The sequence below is a fragment of the Medicago truncatula genome, chromosome 8, assembly GCF_003473485.1.
Source record: "Medicago truncatula cultivar Jemalong A17 chromosome 8, MtrunA17r5.0-ANR, whole genome shotgun sequence".
NCBI lineage: Eukaryota > Viridiplantae > Streptophyta > Magnoliopsida > Fabales > Fabaceae > Medicago > Medicago truncatula.
In genome coordinates this window covers 48,093,517-48,114,006 of record NC_053049.1, presented here as the reverse complement: position 1 = coordinate 48,114,006, position 20,490 = coordinate 48,093,517, and the positions used below count along the sequence as shown (strand labels likewise).

Here is a 20,490-nt window from a genome sequence, read left to right as displayed (position 1 = left end):
CACGTTGGATCATAAGGTCTTTTGCTGTTATATAAACGACCATAGTTTCATCATCTCTCCCTTTCACTTTCCTGCCCAATTAATGCACATATCTTTGTTATTTACTCCCTCCGTCCCTATATGTACCCCCTTTTCTTTTTTCACATTTCTTAAGAAAAGTTGTTAGTGTAGTTAATGTGTCTATTTTATGTGTTAATATTACTAAATTATCATTTGTTTGTATGTGTATTAAATTTGACTTTTTGTATTTCAAGATAAATTAGTAGGATTAATTAGGGGTATGTTTAGGAAAATAATAATAAATGCATCTAGTAATTTGAAAAGGAGTTTACATTTAAGGACAAAAATAAAATCAAATGGGTGCTTACATATAGGGACGGAGGGAGTATTTATTGAGAAGACAATAGTAACATGTGAGGCTTTATCACTTCTTTTAAAAAAAAAAATCCGTGAGCTTAGTTCAGTTGTTAGGGATATTGCATATTATATGCAGGGATCGGGGTTCGAACCCCGGACACTCAACTTCTCCACAATTTAATTGTGTGAGCTTTAGCCACTACGCTACTTGACAAAAAAAAAATGTGAGGCTTTATCACATTATAGAAAAATTTGATTAAAATTTGTTTTTATTGGAAATTAAATTTTGGTCTTTTAAAAGATTCTTGTTAGAATTGTTTATTGATCATTTAAGTTCAATCACTTGATTCAAAATGAATTGATTAATCGATTTAGTGGTGAAAATGTGCATGTTAAATTTCAAAGATTTTTGGTTTGATGCTCACTGATTTATTTGGAGAAAGTTAAATGTAATTTTTTTAAAATGTTTTTTTTATCAAAATTGAACTAAATACATCAAATGGAGTGCTCTGCAAAATCAGTTCATATTAATGTCAATCAGTTCATATTGTATACTTCATGTCCTTCTAGGGTGTGTTTGCGTTTTGATTCTTCCTACTCACATATGCCTTGAAGATTCTTTACAATGTCTGCTTCTTAAAATGTAGTAGTGTGTGCCACTACTCGTAATCCATGTATTATGATGACTCTTATCTCTAAGTTACAATGATACTCATTTATCATGGAAATGAGCTTCTTATACAAATTGGGAAGATTGGTAAAAGTAAGAACGAAAATGTGAATGAGTAATGAATGTTGGGACACTCTTTAATTAGTTAAAATGGTAAATTTTTAATAAAAAAATTGTGCATTTTATATTCAAAGAACAATATTCAACACTTGCATGAGTACAAGAGGAATTTGCAGGAATCGAAATCACAGTAGCAATGAGAAATAAAAGAGAGGCTTTCAGTTTCAGATAGTAGGAGAAAGCACACGTTCAGTTTCATCCCTTAGCTGGATAGTCTTCTCCCATCAAATTGAAATTTAAGCTTAACGAGGAGCATAACAGTCAATGGCCATGATATGGGTAGGAGAATCGATTTTGCCATAATTGAAAAGCTACAAATGGCAGCTTCATGTGAGACGTGAGTTTACCTGTAAAAGCACTTCAACCAAAAGAGACCCAAACATGTCAAACGTGAGGCAGGAGTGGTTAGACGCACGTTCCGAGTAGTCCACCGTGAAACCAAACAGGGGCTACATCTATCATGTTTCTTCTTTCAACAATGAGTAATGTTGTTTTAAAATGGATTAATAGGTATTTATCTTCTGTAATATAGATTATTTTTTGTTTTTCTTAAATTTCTTAAAAAAAAAATATAATTGGTTTGGCTTAAATGCTATTTTGGTCCCTTAACTATTTAATTGGTATCTTTTGGTCCCTTAAATAAAAAAAAGATTGTTTGAGAATTTTAAGTTTTTTTTTAGTCTCGTTTTAGTCCCTTCTGTTAGGTTTCCGTTAGTTTTAATAAAAAACGTTAAGTGTGGACACGTGTCACCTTGTCATTGGCTCTGAGTTTGTTTCAAAAAAAAAAATTATTTTAAAAAAAAATTGTAAAAAAAAAAAAAAAACTCAGAACCAATGACAAGGTGACACGTGTCAAGGAGTTAACTTTTTTTTAAAACCCTAACGGAAACCTAACAGAAGGGACCAAAACGAGACTAAAAAAAAACTTAAAAATCCTCAAACAATCTTTTTTTTAGTTAAGGGATCAAAGCAATACCAATTAAATAGTTAAGGGACCAAAAGAGCATTTAAGCCAATTGGTTTTTGTTTAAACAAATTTTTTTTACAGGGGGTAAATAAAAAAAAATATTTTACAAGGAAATGACCTATATTACACGGGGGTAAAGACCTATTAACCCCAAATAAGTTATCATTTTTCAACTCTACTCTCTTTTCCTTTTTTTTTAAGAAATCAAAATGGAATTAAATCACCAAAAATGATTCATCTCGCACAAGGTATGCAATAGAGAATCACCCAATCAAGTTACAATGTTAATATGTCTGATGCCAAAAGCAAACAAAAAAACTCTACATACAAAAAAGAAGAAAGTTTATACAAACACTCATACATGGTATAAACAATGCATAAAATATATAAAGTGAGTTCGAATCTTGGCCACCACAAAAAAATAAATTACCAATATATGATGGCTCGATCATCTTTTATGCTTGTGATTGTTTTCATTACTTTTTGTTTGGTGCTTTTTACCATTATATGATGCAACAATACTTTTCTCTTTACTTCTCTCTTGCACACCGAGGAAAGTAAAATTGTTTGGTTATATTTAATTTCATTTTAGTTTTTTGAAAATAAAAAAATAACAACAAAATGTGGTTATTTAATCGATTATCTTAAACTCACAACAGATTAAAACAGGGTTCAAATCTTTCTCGAGATAATCAATTACCCTAAACCCATGATACGATTGATGAACCATTACCTTCTACTCCAAGTTTAATAAGCGACAAATCATCAACGTAAAAGATCTATCAACAGAGCTACCAAAATTATTACTAGAGAGGACATTAACAACCGTCATGGAGTTCACATATAATTCCGCCACTTAAAATTTTTGACAAAGAGGGCTTAACGCCCTAAAACTCTAAAATTATATCAAATAAGGATTCTACCTACCAATATTTTTTTTTTTGAGGGACCTACCAATATTTTTATCATAATTAGCTATTGAATATATATTTTTTTATAAAAAGTGAAAAATAACAATCTTCCAGACGATAGCAACATAAAAAGAATGGTCAAAAAGTTACCCAAAATATAGTGGTAATAGGAACCAAGTTGAAGACGAAACGCAATCTCCTGATGAAGAAAAATTGAAAACGAAATATATGATACTTTGTTACTATTTGTTTATAGTTTCTCATCGTTCAAATGGTTGAATGAAACTTCAATTCAATTTGTTGAGATCCAAACACGAGGTTGTAATTTGTACAGCTCGTTGGAGAGCCTTGATATAGAATGAGAACAGATACATATTTTTTTAGAAAATATCGGATCCAGTATTCTATGTTATTGCATATTGTTATAAAAAATTTAGCATGTACCTTACTCAAATAAATTTAGTAAACAGATCAAAATAAACTCAGGTTATTTCTTTTTTTAATAAGATATTATTCATATTGCGTTGAGATTGTTCGTATTTTAATTAAAATTTTAAATAAATTATATTTTTTCTTAAAAAATAAATCATATCATTTAAAACTATGTAAAATCATCAAAGATGGATTAAAATAGATTTTAACTTTATTAATATTTTATAAAATGGAAAAAAAATATGCTTTTATTTAAATCGTCCAATTATAATCGACCGGTCGCCAAAGTTCAAAATTTGTGAATGTGTGATCAATTGATAGGAAGAATCCAATTTCATAGGAAACCTAATTCTCAAATCCACGGTGTCTAAGAACACTCAAACAATTTATATATAAAATTGCAAACGTTAGTTTGTTAGATTAATATTTTACTATACTTATCTGAATTTTAACTTTGATCTCCAACCTTTTTTTTCCTCTTAACTCAAACTAGTTGAACTACCAATCTAAAAACACAAAAATTTTAAAATCAACCGATTCCCAAATTCAAAATGTCTAAGAGCATCCACAATGGTAGTTCCCTAACAAGGACTTCTTAAATGGACCCCACGTGACACATCATTTATTTATAATTTTTTAATAAAAGTACCTATTAAGGACTCAATGACTCCAATGAAAAGTACTTAAATATATCCCACTATCTTTACATCATTAAACAAAAACAATTGACCTATTACTCCTTTTTACAAGTGGGACCAAGTAGTACACATTTTATTACTCATTTATGCAAATGGGACCGGGTAGTACACATTTTATTACTTTTTAAACGCGGAATCCATTAATTACTCAGGAGAGAGAATCCTTATATAGTTGCTCGTTCCTTAACAGGGACTCATTTTTTCTTCCTCTAATAGAGGGTCCTTAACGGAAGTGATCCTTATTAAGTAAGGACTCTATTTTGGAGATGCTCTAATAACACTCACACTAAAATCAACCAAACAGTCCTTTATTCTCTTTCGTACCCATGTATGTTACGGTACTTGGAGCATGTCACATTTAAATCGGATAGCAAAATAACTGTGAATACAATACCATATTCCAAAATATTTCTTTAACGAGTTCGGCGTGTTTCTACACATTTGAAGTGTGTTATTACAATTTCATGCTAGTTTTAAATTAGCTTCTATCAAGAAGCAATCAAATAGGGTAGTGCATTTCAATCCCGGAGGCTAGTAGGGACGCACGTTTAATGTCCTACGCTATTCAAATAAAATTATATTCAATGATTTTTTAGGCAAACCGTAAAAAGTAGAGACGCACGCACAACAGATCTAAAATTTGTCATTTTACCACCGTAACTTCTTGGACTAAACTATTTTTCAATGAATCAAAATTCGTCGAATCAAGAAAAACTTAATTATAATGTTAATCCTAGTCAAATTGATTTTTTTAATGTCAATATATGCATATCCATTTTCTTTAAATAAAATGGAAAGAAAGGTAACTATCACCTTTACCTCTCCTTTACACATGCATGTGTTAGACACAACTATGGCACACTTCTTTCCATTAAAATATTGACCTGTCCTTTTATTAATGATCCACTTATAAGGTTATGTTTCGACTTTTTAGTTTTGTTCTAACTTTAGTTGCAGATTCCTTATCCATTCATTCAATAATCAATCCGAAATTATGCAACTTTACCATGATACATATTTATAAATATTTTGTTTAGGCCATTTTCATCCTAGCCCCCGGCCTCCCCCACTACCAGACATTAGGCCATTGTTAATATTAGATTACTTTAGTTTAGACTTTATTCAGACCCACTAATAGTATTTAGATAACCAAAGTTGTAAATGACTAAATGGTATTGGTCACTCCACTGAAAGAACAAAAGCATTGCAATGCATCTTATGAAATTACGAGCGTGCATTTGCATTCCTAATTGTACCATGATCAATATGCTAACTCTTAACTATATTACATCATACGGGAAATGAAGGCTCCACTAATAAAGCATGCAAGAAAAATGTATCAGTGGTTTAAGTGGACTTTTATTAGCATTCGAGTAGGACAATTATGATATGAAGAAGAGAAATTTACCAACATCTGATCCTAATGATAAAGCCGAAAGCAATTTGATAACAATTTCAACAATCATGTGCTTATAATTAGAGAAGTTCACATTGGTATATATGTTAAAAACTAAGGCCTGTTAATTTTTTAAATCATTTTGTTTTATTTTCAAAAATGTGTTTATTTTAACTTCCAAAAAAGAACATAGAGAATGTTAAAGTGAACCATTATAATAAAGAGAAGATAAAATATTGATTAAAGGTTGTGTATTTTTAAAATAACAAAAACCATTTTTTATGATTTACTCCATCTGTTTCAAAATGAATTTCGTTTTAACAAAAAAAAAAATATTTCAAAATGAATGTCACTTTTAGTTTCCAATGCAATAATAACTTTTTCTTTTCAATTAATACTATATACACTACTAGCGTCCAGACGGGCACTCCCGTGTCCGTTTGTCCGCTCTTTCTATTGCGCTAACGCATGTAACTCATAAACAATATGTTTTTCAACATCAATTTTCATTTAGTTTTTCTTGATATATCTTGGAGAGAATTATTAGAGTGCCCGCCTGTCCGCTCTTTCTACTGCGCTAGCGCATGTAACTCATAAACAATATGTTTTTCAACATCAATTTTTGTTTAGTTTTTCTTGATATATCTTGGAGAGAATTATTAGAATTAAAAGAATGATCAAACTTGATCAAAAAAAGAAGGATCAAACTTGATAAAAAAATGTAAGATATGCAATCCATGCACTTCTTTAACATGGAGTTACTTAATATATATGTAGTTTTGTGATGTATACTCATCTATCTATGGAGGATGAATATGCATAGTGACAGTTATGGGGTGAAGACATTAAATCTATCCAAGCGCTAACACAATTTACATAAACCAATACACATATGCACTATATTATTTCTCGAGCCATTTGAGTCTGTCACAAAATATAAAATTAGAAAAATCTAAGGCAAACTAATAGAAGAAAACACTACTTTGATAACACATCCAAGTCTTGCAAAGGACAAAGACATTTCAAAAAGAGTGAAAGAATATTTACACATTAGTCATATCACTTATTCATACTTTGTGATATTTTGATTGAAAAAGTCAATGTAACATATATAGCAAGTGAAATGTTAATTAAACTGGAGGCATATAAGTGGTGTTCTTGTTTGACAAATTGGAGAAATAATAGGCAAGAGCCCTTGCATACAACGTAATTGTCCTATTGACCGATCTCTCAAATCTTTGTTCGGTTGCTTAGCTACACAACCATACAACCAAGCATTTTCTCGATTCATCAATTATTCAGTGAAGTTTTTAGAGACATTTTTTTTCATATAAAAACATTTGATTCTAATTAAGTTTGTTCAAGAATAATTAAGTTATTTGGTTCTATATTCAGTTTGGATTTTTATACTATATTGTTGTAATTAGATGGATTGTGTGAAAATTAGTGTTTGCATGTTAGGGTAATTTTAGGGTGATGTTTAGAAACAAATTGAGTGAGTTTGAGGTTGAATACGGAGCTTGAAAGGCTCCCATGAGTGAAATGCTTCAAGTTGCCCATATTTCCTTTTATATATGAGCTTTATTAAATTGTATGATTAGATTTACAATTTGATACGCTCAACTAAAAATCTCAACTATATTGTACCAAAAAAAAAAAAAATCTCAACTATTTTGATAAAACGCATAGATAAAACTCATATATACACACAACTTTCTGCTTGCTATATAGATTTAAGAATGTGTATAAATACTCCTATATTTCTATCAAAGAATATCCTGAAGCAAATAATTAAAGCACTCCATCAGTAAAAAATTAGCTTAATGCATCAATGATAATCAATTATTGGCTGCCCATTTCTACTATAATCAATTCACTTTAAAAACTGGAGTACATCATTTCAATGCATCAAAAATTGTTCAAGATTTAAATTGATATCACAATATTGTTGCCAGCAAAGAATTAATTTGGTTCAGAAGCAACTTCATTAATAATTTTTGTTTGTTGCAATAAATGCAAAAAATGAGTGCAATTGAATAAAGAAACAATAACAAACTCAAGTAATGATGTATTTTCTAGCTAGTCAAAATCATAACAGCTTTCTTGATTTAAATAGATTTATAATTATCAGCAAAGGCAAAACTAATGGAAAATATACCAAACCTCTTGAATTCTAAAAAATCAAGGATTTTTTTTTTAAAATTCAGCGAGTTATCAACAACCCTTAAACTCTTCCTTAAAAAAAAACCTTAAACTCTATCCACGTCTATCGTTCTCTTTTATTTCTATCTTGCACATGGTGCATGTCTAACCGCTCTTTTTGCGCATGTCTTTATTGTTGTTGCATGCTAATAATTAGAAGGAAACAAATTGGTCCCCCTAGTTTATTTAACTTAGGGTCACCACTCATGGAACTTCAATTTCTACAAAAAAACATGCTCTTTGTTCCGCCTATACAGTCAAAGATTTGCTCCAATCATAGGTAGTTACCATTTTTATATTGGAATGAAAAGAGAAATTATTCAGATACTAATAAGAACATGCTGAGTTTGACCTTTTTTGAAAGAAGAGAGACCAAACAATGTAAAAAGAAAAAGAACGTGTACCCATATGCAATGAAGTTATGAAATATAAATTGTCATTTGTTGTTCCGCCGCATCCCTTCAAATGTACTCAATGTAGTTATTATATTTGCAGCAGCTGCTTGATTTTGTAATCACCAAAAAACTGATCAATGCACTGAATCTGAATCAAACAAAAAAAAGAGGAAAATAAAATCGTACAACAGGGACCGTTCAACAACACCTGTTATTGTTGTCTTTGTTTCTTCTTGATCGTTGAATGAAATTAATATATAACATAATCACATCATTAACAGGAAATAAATAGAATAGAAAAATGGAACAAATGTGAAATAAATAAATTGAATCAAAGCAAATAGTTTGAGAAATTCAAAAAAAGAATGAGAGAATCGGGGTCATACCCTCCACGATACCACTACCAAAATTGATGTCATTGCATGATAGTGGGATGTTGGTGTCGCCGTCACATATCCATGTCTTTATCGTCACCTCCCTGTTGTGGTTGTTGAAGGCAGGAAGTCATTCTATCTCTCTCATTAGCACAAATTTCCATCAAGTTATGGTGAGGTTTAGTATGAGAATGAGAAGTTGTTTCCCACTATGGGAAAGTTAATTTTAACCATTAGATAAAATAGAGAACATACTTTTACCATAGACACTCAACACCAGATTTTTCACCCACACTCTCCACTCAACAACATACGCGCTGCTGCTCCATCTCCGTATCTTCTCCAGGAGAGAGAAAATTAATTATTTCATCTTCTTCAAAAAAAATCTGGAATTTCTTCAACCTTGTTACCGTGCAATCTCTTTATTTTTGTTGTGATAATTAATATACACCCACCGCCCCACCATTAACATCGATTAATTTTTGCTCCTAAGTCCTCAAGAATCATATCTATATATGATGAATGGTGTTTATCCATTGAAGAATTTTTGTGGTGAGAAATTTAATAATAACCTAAAATTTGGTATTGTTCAACTTGATGTTAAATGTTATCCAAATAACATGATTATAATTATTTGTTCTATCTTCAAAACACAAACACTTCATTATTGTCAAAAAGAACAAATCAACATAATTTTTTTTGTCAACAAAAACACAGAAAGGTAATCCGATGGTGGAGGAAAGACAAAACACAACACAAAAACACTTGGTTTGTTGGGGAAGAGAAGCTATTGGCTTGTTTTGTCTTTGAAAGCTTCATGAAGCTTTTGAGAAAGAACCGTAGACACAAGAATGTGACCGAGAGAAAGAAAGAGTTGGGACAGCTGCAACCTGCACGTGATGAGTCAATGTGGAAAAAATTCTGATGTTGAGTCTCTATGATAAAAGTATGTTCTCTACTTTATTTAATGGTCAAAATTAGCTTTCCCATGGTGGGAAACAACTTCTCATTTCCATACTAAACGCCACCCATGAACTGTTAAGTCTATGTACTTCTTTTTGTTTTGGTGTTTGTGATTGGAAATTAGAATTTGAAAAGGAAACTACATTTGAAAAAATTTATATAACCATGTATTCTTATAATGCTTCACCTTTTCAAAATTGTCACATGAATGTACACTTATTAATGTATCGTTGATTAAATATTGCGTAAATTTTTTGCAATTGCATCATCTAGCAAGTTATCAGAGGAGTTTGTGCATTGTGAACCTTTTTGCAAATACACCATATGGTCACTATCATAAGCAAACGTCTACATTTTAGATTAATTCAATTAATGATGTATATGATTTTTAATATAAACTACATAATGAAAATTGAAAAATCATGTGAGCAGCTATAAATTAACTGAACTATAAAATGATGGAATATTAGTTAAAATGTATCAGAAAAAAATGAGTGAGATTAAAAAAAATATAATAGACAGCAACTCCAATTCAAAATCTCAAAATAGAAATCTGTTAAATTTCTACCATACAAACATAAATTTCATTGCTATAATGCTATGTACAAATCAGCATGATCTGTTATACCTTTCTCCTTACACAATTAATGTCAATTTCTTAATGACGGTGGCATTTCCTAAAAAACAATAATCATAATGAATTGCAAAAATTGAAGAAGAAATAATGATGAATATAGTAGAAAAAAATGGAGAATGTAATAAAAATAAAGAATTGATAAATATAATTGATCATTGCACTTAAACTGTAACGAAAAGAAAAAAGAGGAAGCCATGAAAAAACTGAGCATGAAAGCATGCATCATTGAAATTTCGGCAACATTTATCCCGAAAGAATCCAGAATGGAATGATAAAATAATTAGAGTGTGAGAAGAAACTATTGGAAGAATGGAAAAATAAATACGATGAATCAAAGTGACAACTCTATAATTAGGAATCATTGTAATTAGTGTGTGAGATTAAGTGAGAGATTGGAAGCAAACAATGTGAGAATTCCTTAAAGAAATAGGGAATCAGAGGTTTGTACCGTCAACAATGCAACCGTCAACGTAGCTTTGTAGTGCGTCGTTCATTGGCCACCAGTCTCCTTCTTTATTTACGTCTCTCTATTGCCACTTCAGTGTAGTGTAGTTGTCGTAGACCCAAAGTCGTTTATACTATATACATTACTTCTAAAGTATTATTTTTTCTTTAATAAAAGACAAATCAATAGTTGATTAGGATAATTTGATAAAATAACATTTTTTTTCTTTTAATTAATGCATTTCTTAGTATGTGTATAAAAATCTTAAACGGCATTCATTTTAAAATTGAGGATTACTGTTTATGAAAATACAGACAATGAGACAAATGTTAGCCAAATAAAATTAACACAAAGTTATAAAAATGAAATAAAAAAATTGTATTCACAAGGTAAACATGCCTTTTTTTTTTTTTTTGCGAAGTGGAATGCAATGATTGAGGTTTCAACCTTATATTTCATGTTATCAATGGGAGTCTTGAAGAGTTTATAGTGGTCATGTATTAGGCATTTTGATGTCTTTGATTTTCTTCATTTTGGTCACACACAAGTGTGGGGTACTAGCAACATTAATGCGATTTAACCTCCACTTGTGTGATCCAAAGTGAGGCCATATCACATAGACTCTTTTGTTTTCACCAAGTAAATACAATTAATAAGTCTCGTCAACTTGAATATGACTGAAATATCTTTTGGCAAACATAGGGTGCTTTAGCGTGCAAAGATAGGATTCCGTTTAGTATCCACAAATCTTTAATGGTGAAAAGGGTTAGAAAGTGTGCAAAAAAACAAGCTCAAGTGCTCGGCTATCAAATCTTCCAATGTAATGGTGGTCAAATCATTACTTACAATAAGTTATTCACTAATTGACTTTACATAATAAAGGAAGAAAAAGAAGAAGAAGGAAAACAGCTTATTTTGGTGGTCTAAGTAGGCCTCAACTATTTCCTAGTGTGTGTTTGGTTTAACAATAATAAACATAAACCCCTACGTAACATGAGTTTGGAGATCTTTAATTTTAGTATGTTATCAACACATACGTAGAAGCCTTGCACATTATCATTTTGAAAGAGCGGTGTAATTTATCATAAAATGTTGTAATCTATAGTAGACCTTGGAATAATGAAGCTCTTCACTAGGATAAGATGTATATTTTCATATACCTAACACATTTAAATTATGCGTAATCGAACCCACTTGGGTTGGCATGATGGTATTGGCTTGGGGCTTAGGAGTGTGCTCCTCCCTGAGGTCTCAGATTCGATTATCTCTGGTGTTAATTTAGGTGGACTAATTTATCTTCTTAAAAAAAAAACTTATGTGTAATCGATGTGAGATTACTCGCTTATAGTTGAATCCAAAAATCTGTTTGTCAAGCGTGAATCTCTAGTTGTTGCTCACAATACTTCATCAAACTTCCTACAATGGTATAAGAACATGATTCAACTTGGTGGGGGAGTGAGTTGATCATGTTGTATTAGGCTTATGTATTGAAATTCTTCCTAGCCGTGTAGTTGAAAGACGTGTCCTATTGATTGTAACGATAATGAAAGTATAGCGATGTGAACGTCTCACTTGAGGGGGAGATTGTTAGAAGTGCGAGTGGTTAATCATGCATCGACTATAAATTGGTTAAATGTCGGATATATAAAAGAGATAACTTATATATACATTGTCTTAAGATTTTAAGTTAAAATTGTGCGGTCAAAGTCCCATATTTGTCTGTGATTATTAGCTAATTGTTGCTCCCTGCCCTTGGACTCCCCCACACATCCAGAGTAAAACACACTGACGTATACATGATCTATAATGATAAATTAGATCAAGAGTAACCTGTTGAGTTTCAGGGTAGCAATTATTAACATACAAACCAAGTACAAAAGAGGGACGGTTGGTACTTGGTAGAATAGTTGTAACATCATGCTCGGCTTTGAGAGTGTGCAAGGTGCTCAATCAGGTTGGGCCTCCAAATATTACAGGCCTCTAACGAAAAATTAAATCTAATACCCACCCCACACTTAATAAAAAAAATATATGTTATATCCTTTTCTTTCTTTAGTACACGTTTGAGTTTTTTTCTAGACTCTAGTTCTCCTTTTTGTACATAAATCGGATCCTATCAAACCACTCCTAATTTGTATAATCACTTAATCAATCAATTTGAAAAGTTATTTCATTGAAAGAATCACAACAATCATTTTTTTCTTCGCATAAACCATTCGTTTTACTCTTTTCCACAACAGAGGAGTGACAAATCCAAACGACATCCTTAGATAAATTTCACCTCTTTCACTTAATTTTTTTTAATTCCTTTCATATTTAGAAGTTCTTCTGATTCTGATTTTTTTTTTAAATGAAATTTAGCTACACAAAAAAATTACGTTTTATTTTAATAGGGATCTATTTTAAAAAGAGAGTCAAGCCACCTATTGTACAGGAACGGCCCTGTATAACATATCATGAAACTATATATGCAATAATACAAGAATGCATTTAGTGCGCCATAATAGTTTTTCATCAAGTACTATGTTGGAGATTATATGTTTATAATTTCTTCACTAACCTTCTAATCATTTTTAACCAAAATAAAATGTAAATGCTTGCCAGTGGTAAGTAGGGCTGGCAATGAACCGATACAACTTGAACAAAGTTCGGAACTCGACTCAGTAATTAGTTCGTTGAATTTGGTTCATGAACCAAACGAGCCGAACTTGAGCTAAAGATTAAGTTCGTTAACTAAATGAGTTGAACTTGAGTTATATATAGTTCGACTCGTTTGGTTCACGAACTGAGTCAATTGTGTGTGTGTCTATACACACACACACACAAAGCTAGGTGATAGTATTTAACTAATAGTAAAATATAATAGAAGCAATATAAAACAACAATGGTAACAGAGTGGACCTGGATAGTTTTTAGCAATGGAAATATGTTGCTTGTAGTGCCATGGTGTTTTAGCAAAGCTGCACTACTTTGTTTTTGTCCCACATCGAAAATATTTGAGATAGATATAACAATACTTGTCTATAAAAGAAGCGGCTTTGCTACTCTTTGATATGAAGGTGGGCAATCTATTATTTCACGGTTGTGGAATGGCTGTAGTCCTCTTTGCTTTACTTTTTTTTTTTTAATTTTTTTTTAAAATATTAATAGGTTTAAATATGCAATTTTTTAAATAAAAAATATAAATTTTAAAATTATGTGATTCGAGTAAATGAACCTAACGAGCCGAACCGAGTTGCTCGTGAACTTTAAACGAGCCGAACTCGAGCCCAAAAAAAAATTCGTTTTGAACTCGAGTCGAGTTTCGAGCCGAACCAATTCTTATCGAGTCGAGCCGAGTTCAGACAAGTTCGACTCGACTCATTTCCAGCCCTAGTGGTAAGGGATGTTCCCCATTTCATATTGTGTGCTTTCTGGATATATAGCCCTCTTCTTAACAGTGCATACATGTTTTTCTAAAGGATTTCTTCAAAAGAACCATTGGTGTTATTTGAACAACTAAATTCTGACAAATTTTGCTGCAACAAGATCTCATGTTCTAAATTTTGTTGGAATTTTGTTTTTATACTAAGGACAAAAAATGGAAATGCAGAAAAAATGCACCAAAAATGTAATCGTAAACACAGAAATTTATGAGCTTCAGCCCCTAACGATGCTACTGAAATGTCAAATGTCTACTAGATTAAAGCGATATTATATGTTTTGAAGAAATTTAAAAATTTACTTTAAAATGTGTATCACCCAATGCGAGAGATAGGTCAAGGTGGGGTAGAGAGGAAATGGAGAAGAAGCAAAATGAGGTTACATTTTGATTGGCCACACCACAGGCACATTATTGAATGCCAACAAGAATGTCTATGTAACTTTCAATTTCATTATTGAAGTCAACGCTTATCGGATACGGATACCATTTTGACAATGATAGCAACTAGATGCGGACATTTCACATCTTAGATGGACGATAGCCTGAAAAGTTCTAATGATCAAAACAAAATTTAACATGATCATTTTAAAATTACAATATGATTATCTAATATAATCCACAATGATAGCAAAAATGATTTTTGTTAAGCATGAATTATGTTTCTATTTTAAGCACGATTTAGGCGTAATACTAATACAGCTTGTCCCCAAAAATGAGACCAATAAGAAAACCCCAACAATTCTCCTAGCTAGTGGTTATTACTAATACATTTTTTTTGGTGGTGAGCTAGTTATTACTACATAATCTAACTACTTTGAGAATTGAGATATACTGCCACTATTAATATATGCACCCTGTGTGCTGTTCAATCAACGAATGATAATCACAATTCTTCAGAAAGTCTCAGAAACTCATCAAATTATCTATCTCACAGGCTTACAGCATAAACACCTTGAGCGTTGCACTAAATAATTCAAAAACATTTACCATTTTGATCTTAATGATACAAAATAGTAAAAAGAGGCATCTCTCCACCAGTTTTCTCCAAAACAAAATAGCTTATACTGAGACCATGAGAATTTCAAATGTAATGGCAAATGTTTCAGTAATAAGACCGTATATCTAGAAAAACAAGGGGCAGCTACAACAACCAGCTTGTAATTCACTTCTTCAATATTCTCATTCTATGACATGTACAGAAAACAGACAACAAGGAAATAAAACATTGCCAACAAGATATGAAAACCAATGACAAAAATAGATATATGAACAAAGAATCTACAAAACTCATGCGCTCAGCTCTAAAAAATACAGACAAACAGCCTCAATCAATGACAACAGGTGATATCAAAAACAAAATCCCATTAATGCTACAAAAGAAAGTCTGGAATTACTGGAGTTTGAGAAACCACGTTTAAGGGTGAATTGGCTCTTTGATGAGTTTTACGCCTGCCATGGCGGTGGCTACTCTTTTTCTTTCCCTTCTGGTCAGATTCTTCCCCTTCAACAATCTTCTCTTTACCTCTCCGTCTTCTCTCTTTATTTTTGCTACTCGAATTGGGAATTTCAGGATCAGGCTTTTCTGCATCACCAAGATTTTCTTTCATTTCAGATGGAAGATCTGTGCCTAGCTTCTTCTTCCCTTTCTGCTTAGTTGATGACTTATCAAGAGGATTACTTTGAGACAAACTCGGGTTGGTTTCACTTCCAAGAACATCTTTTATGGCACCAGAAAGAGAATTGTCCCTTCGCTCTGGCCTTTTGTTTGGAACTGGTGCTACATCTCCATCATCCAATCTCACCACTACAGGCCTGGGCTTCATTTGATTTGTCCTCTTCTTCAAAAGAACTGACTGCTCTGTCAACTTGGTTAGCTCATCAGCTTCATCATTTATATTACTGTTTGACTTGGGGTCGTTTGCTGGAGGATAATCATTTGGAACAATCTCACTCTTATCTGAAGCAAGGTAATATAATCCATGCCGCTTACGGTGTTCAAGCAAGGATGTAGATTCATTTGATTGCCCTGACTCGTCATTTTTTAGAAGATTAGACGAAGAAGCATCTGAAGTAGTGCCAAATTGAGGACCTCCTGTGTAAAACGAAACTGATGAAGGTAGCTCGATATCACCACATATTGCTTTTAAATCGTCAAGATTCTCTTTAAGAGCTAATCCATCTGGTGCAGTAACTCTTCCCTGTGCACTTATTGAGACTGGACCAAGTTCCATGGAAAAAGCATCGCGGATGGATTTGATAACAGTTGAAATTTGAGAATATTTCTTGTCCACAGTGTCCGCATTCTGACCAGAGTTATCAATTATTTCTGCTTTAATCAACTGTACAAAGGCAAATATGTTTCGAGCTCTCTCTAGTACTTCAACATCCTGATTTGCTGTCAGTGAACCAAAAATTAATTCAATTCGATTTAATAGGTTTACAACAGATTCATGTGTGAAATTCTTTTTTGAGGAAAGAGTGACAACTCTATCTGAGTCGTTTTCAACAGACAGATCTTCATCACAAGATTCGGCGGTTGAATTCCTTGGGTTAAAGCCCTCATCCTGTTCATAAGTTGAACCTTCACATGTTGCCACTAATTCAGGAGCTTCGGTGTCATTTTTTACAACAAACATTTCTGACCGTCCACTAGCCAATTCGCCATCATGCGAGGATGAAGTACCTTCATCTTTATCAAGGTAACATTCCAGACAAAAACTTACAACTTTAAGAACAGAATTGATGTAAACTGCTCTTATTGACGGAGGCAAGAGATTGGTCCGAGGCTGTACAAGAGCATCGATGAGTTCGAGTGGATTGCTTGCAAGCTGTACATACTCTCCAGCAACCCAAGCAGCAGCACACAATATCCTATGCAAGTACACATTACCCAACAATGCAGGATCAATCAATAGATCGCGAGCAACCCGAACAAGCTGTAATCTAGCATCCTTAACTCTCATACCAATATCAATAAGCTGATTCTCAATTTCTTCACCCTTTTGGCAATGAGGAATCATCGTCATTTCTCCCAAAAGAGATACATACCAATCAAAATCAACAATAATCTCATAAAGATTCCTACCACACGTGGTCAAAATAGAACCCAAAATCTCATTGCAAAACTCTGGATCAGATTTCAACGCATAATTAAGCAACACCCTAGATATCTCCACCACATTGCTCTCAGACACCATAGCCATCAACAACCGCAAAGACTCAATTTTAATATTCGAATCTTCATCATCCAGAGATTTAATCACAGCATCCTTATTCTCTAGCACTGCCCACAAATGCTTCGGTGCAGCAACGGAAAGCGCGTGCAAACCAAGATACCTAAGATTAGGATCCTGATCAACCAACAACTCCCTAATTTTTGTAACCGCCAACTTAACAGCAGACTCATGATCACTCAAACTAGTAATCACAGTCCTCACACACTCAAAAACAAGCGATTTCGCTCCAGATCTTCTAATATGCTCACAAATAGGTTCAACAATCCTCTTCCCTAACCTAGGTTCCAAAGGAGCCAACCTAGCAAAAATCTTCAAAACCTTAATAAGCACCCAATTATTCTTAGAATCAACTAAAATCCTATAAAACTCGGGTGCCAATGGAAGATACGATCTCGGATCCTTCGAACTAAGTTCACAGAAAACACCAATCACGGCAATAACAACCTTGGGATCAGAACTTTCTAAATTCTCAACCAACCTTTTGAAACAAACCCTAACAGCATCAGGGTACTTATCAAAAACCCTCAAAACAACAGCAATAGCTTTATTCCTAATAAAAACCCTAGAAGACGATAACAAATTGAAGATATCAGGAGTGAGATCACGTGCGAGGTCGAGAGTGGCGATTGTGGATAAACAATGAAGCGCAAGTGAAGCATGAAAATGATTGGTTGAAGAAAGATCTTTACGAAGCTGATTGGTGATGAGAAGAAGAACCGGTGTTGAATCGTTGAAGGAAACTGAAGCGGCGTGGTAACCAATTCGTTTGTGAAGGAAGAGAGAAGAGGACATTACCTCAACGACGTGGAAAGAAGCCCATGACATGTCGATTCCATGGATGGAGGAGAGATAGGTGAGTTTTTGAAGTGCGGTGGATTTGGTTTGTGGATCGGTGGATTTGATTTCGCGACGAATTTCTTCGATTGATTTAGAGATGAAAGATGATTCTGTGAGAAGTTGGAGACGCATGGATTTGATGAGATCGTCTAGGGTTCGTTGGAAGAGATTGTCCATGATTGAAGAAGATGAAGAACCCGCCATTGAAGCGAGTCTCAAGAAGAAAATGTCACCGGTCGTCGTGGTGGAATTCTGTTGATACCTCCGGGAGAATTTAGATATTGTAATGGGCTAAACTGTTTGTTTGGGCCTACGTAAACTAATTTAACTGTTTACTAGGTGGATTGGGTTACTTTTTGCACCCCTTAATAAGATTGGTATGCATTGTTCCATCTTTAACCTCTCATTCTCGATTCTACACTGACTTGAGTGTTGGAGTAGTGCATCCTTTGTCCTTTGATTTTGGCCGCCCACCACCTTCCATGATTTACCATTATTGTGAGTATCTTTATGTTCTTCGGATAAGCCTAAGAAATGATGTAAATTCTTTCCAAAATTTTATCAATTGCAATTTCTATGCGTTTGCTGAACTTTGTGACGAAACATATTCAATATTTTTTTTTTTAGGAAATGTTCAATATTTCTTGTTGTTTATTATATTGGCACATTAATTGTCCTCGTGGGCTTAGCTCAGTTGGTAAGGACAATACATAATATATGCAAGGTCCGAAATTTGAACCCCCGACACCACCAAAAAAATATTAGCACATTAATTTGATGAAATTCACAACTGAGAAACAAAGCACTATTGTAAATGGCAGAGTGGCCTTGCAGTCACGATCCAGTGAAATTCAACCATTGTCGCTTCGATTTGTCCACGTAAGCATTCAACCATTTAGGATAATATTTTACCAATTATAATTTTTGAATACCATATTAAAAATTGTGTTTGTACGCACGAAAAAGCGTGCAAACGCTCGCATGGGTGTACGATTACTATCCAAGTATTTTTAATAAAATATTGTTATTTTGAATTAGGATACGGTAACTAGTGCCTTGTGGTATTTGTTAAAGAAACAAAATGAATTGTATTGAAAACAACATTTTGTAGACTCTCAAAATTTTAAATGAAGAGGTTTGGTGTTAAAAACACATAAAAAATTGGTCAAGAATAAAATTCAAGGGGATTCACTTGAATCCACTAGATTGGTTGTGGCTCCGCCACCGGTTTCTTATTGGAATTTTGCTGAGATACAATATGCAAGATAAAAGATGAAGAGTGACAATCAGTACAATGAGAAAGGGGGAGTTGAAAAAAGAGAGGGAACCATTACTGTCCAAGTTTGTTTTTGTGATTATTTTTTGGAAGATTAACCAATATGAGAGTTCTTAGATGGCATAACACTGTCCACCGTCGTCAAGCCTGGAGACTCTTCACCAACATTTGGTTGAACGGTGGACTTCTTCACTTCCTATCTAACATTATATCCATTGAGTGCTGATACATAAACACCAATAGGTGGCATCCACCCCCTTAAACACCCACACAAAAATGCAACAAATGGCAACGTGGGACCCACACACAAACACATTGAGCTTTATGACCATTTCTCCTCTCTCATCCGTCCGTCTTTCTTCCTTCACAGCTTCAGCTCTCTCTCATCTCTTTCTCTCTCTTCCTTCACCCTTTCTCCCACTCCTGCCACAACCACCAGCGGCCTTTGTCATCATGATTCCCGACCACCGCCATTGGCAGCCATCTCTGCAGCTCTATTACTGTTGATTCAGATTTGCCTCTTTTTCCCAATTCCTTCTTCGTTATCTCTTCTGTGATGCCTACTATCTCCTTTTGTTTCTTTTTTAAATTGATGATGCTATTGAAATCCCAAATGGGTATTACACAAATACAAGCTTCAAATTTAATTTCATTTTTCCACCTTTGTGAATTTGGTTTTACATTGTGGTTTCACAAATTTCTAAACAACCAATTAGAAGGAATACAAACCAAAAGATTCTGGAAAGTTAATTGTTCAAGAATTTTACCATGTTTATTATTTAGTCAAATTGTTCATGTTCATTGGCATATAAGATACCAAATCTGTAAAATAGAACCATCATTTAGTTTGAAGGTCGGCATCTGAAGAAATTAGTGTGTGAGATGAGTACCTGAATGTGGAAAAGACAATGGACCTTCAACAACATTTTATGACGTGTTTAATTGATTTATTTTTTATTTGTAATATCAAGCAATGGATTGATCTAACGGCCGATAACAGAGATGGCTGCATGGATTTCAGCTGCAGAGGATCTGTATCCTTTATTTTGAGAGAGGAGGAGTGATGGTGAGGTAAAAGGACTAAACTATCCCTTAATGCCACATGGGGGTGGTATAAAAGTGGTACAAATAAAAGGGTGTACACCAATAT

At 33.3% G+C, this 20,490-nt stretch overlaps 1 protein-coding gene across 1 annotated transcript; it reads right to left on the bottom strand.

Moving 5' to 3' along the window:
- Positions 1-15,133: 15,133 nt before the first annotated feature.
- Positions 15,134-18,344, bottom strand: LOC11412204 (AP-3 complex subunit delta). Its single transcript, XM_003630822.4, has one exon. It carries the CDS (start codon positions 18,266-18,268, stop codon positions 15,362-15,364), a length of 2,907 nt encoding a protein of 968 aa, XP_003630870.1. The 5' UTR covers positions 18,269-18,344; the 3' UTR covers positions 15,134-15,361.
- Positions 18,345-20,490: the final 2,146 nt, after the last annotated feature.